This window comes from Ipomoea nil, unplaced genomic scaffold (assembly GCF_001879475.1).
Source record: "Ipomoea nil cultivar Tokyo-kokei standard unplaced genomic scaffold, Asagao_1.1 scaffold0688, whole genome shotgun sequence".
NCBI lineage: Eukaryota > Viridiplantae > Streptophyta > Magnoliopsida > Solanales > Convolvulaceae > Ipomoea > Ipomoea nil.
The window spans coordinates 3,033,404-3,042,380 of NW_017617116.1; the positions used below are offsets into that span (position 1 = coordinate 3,033,404).

Below are 8,977 nucleotides of genomic sequence, written 5' to 3' on the forward strand. Positions count from 1 at the left end.
TTTTAATTGCAATTGAAAGTAAAATTTTAGAAGAAATTGACATCAATTTTTTTTTTATATATTTTTTTTTAGAATATAAACTTAATGCATTAACTCAGAGTGAATACAATCAGCAAGATAAGGAAAAGGGTCATCAAACCACTCTCCCCAACCTGACATAGAAACGACTTCTCGAGCAACAGTATGGGCATGCAGCACGATTCGCAGATCGCCTAACAAAACAGAAGTCGACACCATCAATAGTGGATGCCACTTCTTTAACATCATCAATAACTAAACCAAAAGCAGAATAAAAAGAGTAAAGCAAAATAAATCAATTGGGAGTCTGTTTCAACATCTACATCTCCCAATCCAGTACCCTTTAACAAGCTAAGGGCTTCCCGTACACAAATTGCCTCTGCAACCTCAACTAGGTATCTCCCCGGCATACACATTCCTTTAGCGGCCAAAAAAAGACCACCATGATCCCTTAAAACCTAGCCCATGCCTATCGTGTTTCTTTCCTTGTTAAAGGCCGCAATTGACATCAATTTTTATGAATAATTTTATATCTAAATATGCACAAAAAATATCACTTTTAAATTAAATATTGAATTGCAATTTTAAAACAAAATCCAACTTTTTGTAATTTTCCGTCCAAACTATTTCTTATAAAAGCTAATAACTATTATGTTAATTAAGGCAGCTAATAATTACATGAATATTAGTATAATTACAATTAAATATGGCATAAAAGTATAATTGCATAATATTAGTATAATTACCTAATAGTTATCCTGATAATTAAGAAATTAATTACACAAATATTAGCATAATTGACTAATAATTATTATTTCCATTTTATTCAAGAGAAATACTACAAAGCTCTATCTTTTATTCATCAACCTAAAATTTGGTAAGATCTCCCTTTCTTTTGCATTTTCCTTTATTATTCCACCATCTTTATAGCACATTTTCATTCTTCTACATTGGGGTTTTGGGTTTTTAGAGGATCAAGAGGAAGAAGGGTTGTTAGGGTGATAGCTAGGAGGTTGAAGTTGGATTGCTAGCTTAAAGAGGTAAACTCCATGTCCATCAAAACCTATTTACGTTCTTATATATGTATTGTTGATGTTCTTGAAATCTTTTTGGTGTTTATTCTTGATAAATGTCTTGTTCTTGATGAGTTATTGTGTTGTTATTGAGCTATGTCCTTCATTCTTGAATCCTTATGATTTTGGTAGTGTTTTGGTATTGAGTTAAGGGATTTCTGATGATTATTTTAGCTACTGTGTTGGTTTTGTTGAATATCACTGTTTCGTGTCTATTTCATCTCTGTTGTCCTAAGAAGTTTGGTCTTGATGGAGTGAGTCACAGGTGGGTGACCACCGTGAAACACCCCCCAAGAGTCGTGAAGGGGGGAATGGTGGGGAGGCCAAGCCCGCCAAATACCACCGTGACATTCATGGCAGTGAGTGACAGGTACTCTGGCCCCGTCATTCACTCCCGTTAAGCTACTGTTCAAGTGTTTCAGTTAAATGCATTTGTGGTCTATCTTTGGTTCAAGTTGAGTTTGTTCCAGTGTCTTGTGAACTCTTGTCTCAACTATTGATTGTTATTCTATCATGAATCCTAGTTCCTTGGTACCCATTTGGATTGTGATATATATATATATATATATATATATATATATATATATATATATATATATATATATATATATATATTTCTTTGAATATGAATTATTATAATATGAATTGGTGGAATATGAGCTTCGGCTCCGCTATTAGTGTTGAAGTTGGATTGGTGTAAAGGTTGGATATTGTATTATTATATTGAATTTGATTATTGATAAATGTATTCCTTTGGCTATGTATATATACCACTATACCATGTTTGATGTGAGAACTCTTAGAATTCCATTGTTGGTTAACTTGGTTGTATCTCTTGTGTTACGTTGTCTTCTTCAAGGTGGAAGATGAAGATTGATGAACTTCTTTTAAAAATTCTTCACGCCTTGAAAACTGGTTCACAAAAGCTTGGTAAGGAGGTGAGCTTGTATAAGAGCTTTTGCTTGAAAGTATGGTCGAGTGAAAAGAACCAACACCTTCTAAGTTGATGAATGTGGGTATTTATAGGTGTGGAAAATTTCATCCGTTGGAGGGAGATGAAATTTCAAACCTATTATCCAGTGGGTAAAGACCGGGGAGCTTGGCGCAATAAATGCTCCATTAATGCGGTTTGTACCATGTAGCCGTTGTAGACATGAAATCCTTAGGGTTTTTGTCTTTTAGCTTCTGAAGAATAGTACAGCTTCATTTAATGCTCCTGGGTATATGTGTCCCACACTTTAAGGTCCTTTTTGTCCCTATGATGGTTAATCAACTCAGACAGTTGAGACATTCTTCTCGTCATGGAAGAGAATGAGTGTCTTGATAAATCTTCATAAAGGTCAGTGTCTTGTCGAGATGGTTGATAACCTGAGGTGATCTTTCGTTGTTGAAGCCTTTGATCTCGTGTTCTTTGTCTCTTTTCGCTTTGACAGACCCAACTAAGAAACATAACTCGTTTTCGTGTGTTTGTCTAACTTAACACGAATTACAAGATGAGTTATGGCAACTTTCATCTAGAACGAAAGCAGCGATGGAAATAACGAAAGTTAGGGGTCTACATTCTAAGTCACATTGGTATCATCAAAATCCTAATACAAGAGTTCCTAACATATCTTTTGGAATCCTTCTGCTGAGTTCGTTGGTATCATATATATACGTATTCATACCATTGCAAACCTATTTGAATATGAAATGTATACTTAAGTAGTTTTACGTGTTGGAGTGAGTTTACTTAGCATTATTCACTAATTTTTGTAAAATATGTTTTCAGGTATGGAATAGTACGTACCCAGATTTGAGAGCGCACTAGTTTTATGTTACCTCTATGGCATGTGAGCCTTACCTTGATATTTTGATGTAATAAATAGACCTTTTGACTAGTTGTTTTTAAAGTATTACATAATAATTAAACATAATAAATGTGAAATTCAACTATCAATTTAATTAATTTTTTAGTTGAGATTGAACACATACTTCAATTCAATTAGCTAGGTATAATATATAGAATTTCAAATCAAAATAAGACAACAAGAAATGCAAGGCTTATTACACTAGAAAATTAAGAGACATTACAATTACTGGATGACTGCAAAAACTCAATTACCAACCACTACACATACATTAACACACTTATTATTACTAGCTCACTCACAAAAGACGAAATTCCTATAGTCAGAAGTCCCACACCTCTACCCCTATAGGATTTGTGGAGTGAACACTTATTATTACAACTAACAAAAACAAACACCTTAATTAGCTAGCTTATTTCAAGTAGCTAGCGCCACCGGTACGGTAGGGAGCTAGCTAGCTAGGCAGACGTACAACATGCATGGATAGATGGATCTTAACTAGCAATCCAGAGTATTGATATAGGCATTGTTGACGGTGACAAAACTACCCCCAACTTTTGGCACCAGTGTCACCAGAACCTTGTCGTCACCTTCCAGGTCCAAGTCCTTAATCAGCTCCGAGATCGCCAGGTTAAAAGTGGTCGTCTTGGGAGTAGCGGAGCCACCCTCATGCACATGCGGCAAGTTGCCAAAACTTCCGGCGTACTCCGTCCTGTCCAGCTCCACCGTATTCACGTCCTCGTCCTCGTTCAGGAACACATCGAACCGTATAAACTTGGTGTCGTCGTAGACTAGGTCAAGATTCAGCATCTCCTCCTGTGTCTCAGGAACCGATGTTGATCTCGTCACGTAAAACGTTAAATTCTTGCTCAATGGTGCCGGCAAGACGTCGGTGGATGCGGGCACTGACTCCGTGATGCTCAATTTTACCGTTCTTTTCCTGGTGGGTTTGAAATCCTTCCATGGAATGGGCATATCCTGAAAAGTGTACCCAAGCTTCTCGTTGTCCAGACAATCTCTAACCTTAACCTTCACGGCAGTCTTGGTTTCGTCGAAGAAGAGGAACTCAGTATCCAGCCAATCTTTGTCGGCGATATCCGTACGTTTCCCACCCAGAGTCTTCCAAATGGTCCACATGCGATCTACATTGGAATGGAGGGAATAAAACACCGGATCATTAGCAGCAGAATAGAAGTTACCCATGTCCTCATGATTAGCGCTTCTGGGGTCCCCCACCCATCGGTGGACGGAGTTGTGCGGGATGTTCTCGATGGTCCCCATGCCGGAACTCTGCGTATTGTCAGCGCGAAGAGGTTTGCCGAAGAAGAGCAACGGACACGGCGCGTTGGTTATCATTTGCCGGTACATAATCGCAAGATTGTTTTTCACCTTTGTGGGGTCGGGGGCGATGATGTCGTCGCCGGAGTATGCCAGATCCAGCACGTGTCCGTAGCGGTGGTCCTGGTTGCGGTACTGGTCGTACAGCGGCGACAACTGGTTCTCGTCGTCGAAGATCCCCGGGAAAGTCATGCCCGGTGGATTGTCCCAGTTCCAGTACGGCAACGTGAATGTTGGGTCGTTAATCATGCTTTGCATGATCCTTTCGAAGAAGTACAGATACCTGATATATACATACATACATGCAATGCAAATTAAATTAAATAATAGAGCAAATACCCACCAATTTTATTTGAAAAATACTACATGTACTGCCTTTGGCAAATTATTGTGTGGACCATGGTCCACACAATGTTACGTGGAACTCAAAAATCGATAAATGACCTCTTATTACAAGTTATTTCAACTTCAGCGACGGATTTCGGTCACCAGCGACGAATTCCAGTCACCGACGACAATTTCCGACCGGCCGGTCATCTTTCACGGGAGAAGCCAACCGGACGACCGCCTTCTCCAGTGGAGAAAACGACCAGATCTGGTCTAGTCATCTTCTCCACTGGAGAAGGCGGCCGTCCGGTCGTCTTCTCCAGTGGAAGACGACCGGAAATTGTCGCCGGTGGACGGAATTCGTCACCTGTGGCGGGAATCCGTTGTCGAAATTGGAATGACCTGTAATAACAAGTCATTTATCGGTTTTTAGGCTTCATTGACTCAATTTGACATGTTTAAATGTTTAATTGAACTTTTTTAAAGTTTAAGGACCTAATTGACATTTGAGGTAAAGTTTGGGGGCCTCTTTGACCCTTTTCTCCTTAATTTTCAACTTAAGATCTCATTGAATAAATAGATTTAAGCTCTAAGATCGAGAAGGAGAACTAACTGCCATTGATATCGATCTGAGAGCTTAAATCCTTTTACTTCACATCCTAATTTGAAAATGACAAAAATGCCCTTAAGAATTTTGAATATATATAATATGGGGCTAAATAAGTGAGTATATATAGATCAAAATTGATCGAGATTCCCGCCCAATTCAGTAATATAAAAAATTAAGTGCGGGCGGTAGTTGGTACCATCTGTGAAAAGGGAAGAAGAACCAGTTGAAGTGGATCTGATAGGGGTTGCCGTTGAGAAGATAAGCGCCATTGCAGTAAGCGCAGTGGACCTTAGCTTGATTGTCGAAGCTTCGGGGATCACTGGGGGGAAGCTCCTTCATTAGCTTAATGGCGGTCTTGTACTTCTCCAAGTAGGCGGCGTCTACCGCGTGAGCGGCCGGTCTGACATTAAGCTTGGAAAAACTGGGGATCTTATAGTACTCAACCTTTGTAGTATCCGTGATGGGAGGGCAACAGCGGTATGGCACTTTACAAGAGCTGAACGAAATGGTAGCAGGGCCGCAGTTGGCGACGTCAGGGAGCGGCACAGGGTCGGCCAGGGCAAAGGGGTTGGACCCGCCGGCGCCCAAGTTGTAAGCGCCGTAGAGACCGCCGAGGCCCAGAAGGACATTTCTCCGGTCGAGTTTCGCCTTAGAGAGGCTGTCCGGGTTTTCATCACGCCCCTCCGACGAGGCTGCGCACCGGATCTTAACGGCGTCACCACGCCTTGCTGCCCTGCTGGGGTTGGGGTTGAGGAAGATTTGGGAAGGTGGTCTGGAAAAGTTACGGGGAGAAGACGAGTTGGTGGAGAAGGAATTGATGTTGGTGCATGAAACTATTGGATGAGTTGACGTAGCCATGGCTGCAGCCTGCAGGCTAGGTTTACTTGCTCAATCTGGAGTTGGCTGTTCGCCTGTTCCAAACTTATATAGATCGGAATATCGGATCATGCCATCATTTAAAAATAATAAAATAAATAAATCATGGGTAACCTAACATTTAGAAATAATTTATTTCTAATCTTAATTCATATAAGACCATTCTAATAAGTTTAACTACAGTGCGATTTTTAAAGGGTTTTTGTAAAAGTGATTAGGAAAGAGAATATGGGAGGAGAAAGAAAAAAAAATTAAAATAATATAAAAAGAAGGGTTAGACGCGCTCGTGTGGGCTACTGTTGTGCGCGAAACGCCCACAGCTGTTCTACCTTCCTCTAGCATTGCACTGTTTCAAGCACCGGGTCTTTGAAGAGGAGTCTCTTTTTTTCTCTCACCTCCCAGTGGGATGCAATGTCTTAAAATTGTTAAATAACCCCTCATGAACTTGATGTGGATGCTCTAATAAAGGTTCATTCCTCTCATACTCATTCTGTTAAAAGTTCTAAAATGACGTTTCATATTAAAGGAATTTTTATTTCTAAAAGAAGGTTTCTCATTTCTATTCCTAAAATTAAAGGATCTATTCCTAAAATCAAAGGAGGTTTCACATTTCTTGTGAAAAAGGGTTTCTCATCACATCTATAAATACCCATAAAACATTTAAGGATCATAAGTTTTTTAGTTTACCAAGAAAAACTCTAATAAGGATCATAAGTTTTCCCGTGGTGAAGCAATTCTACTTGATTTATTCGGTCTACATATATCAGATTACAGTAAATTTTAGTATTTTATTTCTATTTAATTAAAAATTCGTGATCATGAACATTATTTAGTTGATTGATTTGATTTACATGCGATTTATTGTTAATTGTGTGCTTCTGCATTCATGTTATAAGGCATAAAGGTATTAATTAACATTTCATATCAAGAGCCTACTTGTAAATTAATTAATCATTACAATTGGGGTCCATAATATTTGGAGAGTTTTAATTATAAAGTTTAATTTAATTGTGGGTTGATTACGAGTCTATCGTTTTGATTGTTCAGCGTAGTGTATTTGTATGTTGTTTTATATTGAATCAAATGGAATCAACACACACACACATATAGAGAGAGAGGTTCAAGTGCAGCGATGCCCTTAGGTGCGGTGTCACCAATAGTTCAACAAATATACATCATTAAGATTAGGAAAATGCACCACAAAAACACACACAAATTAAGTACACATCACCAAAAACACACCATTAGGTGTGAGTAAAAACACCATACAGTGTTCGGAAATACACCATTAAGGGTGGTGAGTTATATGGTGTATTTTTGTTTGGGTCTGTTGTGTATTTTTAGTGTTTTTTTTTTTGTATTTCATTGTGATGTGTTTTCCTTACACTGTTGGTGTATTATGAAATTCTACCGCACCTAATTCCGCCGCATTGCTGCATGCATTTGACTCTTTAAAAGTCTTAATTGAGTACCACCTAATTTTAAAAGGAAAATTCTACTTGCACCACCCTAGTTGCTATTTGCACCACCCATTTAATAGGTGTAATAGCTTTATAGGCGGTGCAAATAGAAAAATGATATTTGCACCACCTTCATTAAATGTAGTTAAACATTAATATTTAATATTTATTTTTTTAATCAACCAACTATTAATTATAATTAAAAAAAAACCCCTAACTTTACCCGGTGAGAAGGCAAACTGGGTTGCCTTATCCTGTGAGAAGGCAGCCGCCCCTCGTCTTCTCACCGGAGAAGGCGATTTTTACTATTTTTTTTTTGGGCTGATGTGTCTTGTGGCTGCCGGAGACGAAGGGACCTCTTCGTCTCCGACCTGGAGACGAAGGCCGGGGTTCCTTCGTCTCCAGCCTAGAGACGAAGAATCTTCGTCTCCATGCCGGAGAAGAAGGGACGAAGTGTCGTCCCTTCTTCTCCGGCGGCCGGGAGACGAAGGCTTTTTTTTTTTTTTTTTAAATGTTTTAATTAATTAAATTTTGAATTAAAAAATTATTCATTACACATCGTAAATGACATTTGATCAAGGTTGTGTAAATAGCAATATAAATTCTCATTTGGCTATTCATACCACCTATGTAATTATTGAAAGTTTTTAATTTTTTATAATTCTAAAGTACTTTATACTCACTTTTGACTAAAGGTACTGCAAATAGGTTGGAATTTAATACACCCTTAAGACAAGAGACTGTGGGACGATATAATGTTCCTTGAATAACCGCCGGACGAGATAGCCGATCTTTTGGGTCGGCCGATCGGGACGCAAGAAGAACGCCAACGAGAAGAATAATCATATCGCCCCTCCTGCGCATAAAACTAAAAGATATGGAATAATAATTATTACCACTCTCCACTCTGTCCCTTTTTTACCAATCCAATCTTGTTTACTATTTATCTTTCTTCTTTGCTGGTTTTTTTTTTTTTTTAATCATCTTCTTATTATTTTAAATTTATTTATTTTAAAACAACTGGTCTTGGTTCAAATTAAACCAATAGAAAATTAGACATATTCCTTTTTTTTTTTTTTTTTTTTTTTTTTTGGAATCAGCGACCCCTATATTATTTTTTTATTATTATCAACCCGATGACCGTTTGTTTTCACGTTTTCTTACCAGTATTATATTAACGTTCGTACCATGCATGATGCATGATATAAAATGTTTAAAGCTGAGTATGTGGACCGATCACGTGCCCTTCACCAACGGCTTTGAGTTTGAGTGGTAGGTGGCTCGGTTTTCATTAGGAAGATAATTTAGATGTTAGTTGAAAACAAATTAAATTTCACTACCAAGATTATGTGGTCTAATGATATTCGGGTTAGACTTCTATTTAGAAGGTTATGAGTTCAAGCCTTAGTGGAGGCGTTATTAGTT

The 8,977-nt window shown here is 38.3% G+C and overlaps 1 protein-coding gene across 1 annotated transcript; it reads right to left on the minus strand.

Moving 5' to 3' along the window:
* Positions 1-3,111: 3,111 nt before the first annotated feature.
* On the minus strand, positions 3,112-6,094 carry LOC109176161 (catechol oxidase B, chloroplastic-like). Its single transcript, XM_019325604.1, has 2 exons — positions 5,413-6,094; positions 3,112-4,562 (listed from the first exon to the last, which is right to left on the minus strand). Exons 1-2 carry the CDS (start codon positions 6,072-6,074, stop codon positions 3,440-3,442), a joined length of 1,785 nt encoding a protein of 594 aa, XP_019181149.1. The 5' UTR covers positions 6,075-6,094; the 3' UTR covers positions 3,112-3,439.
* Positions 6,095-8,977: the final 2,883 nt, after the last annotated feature.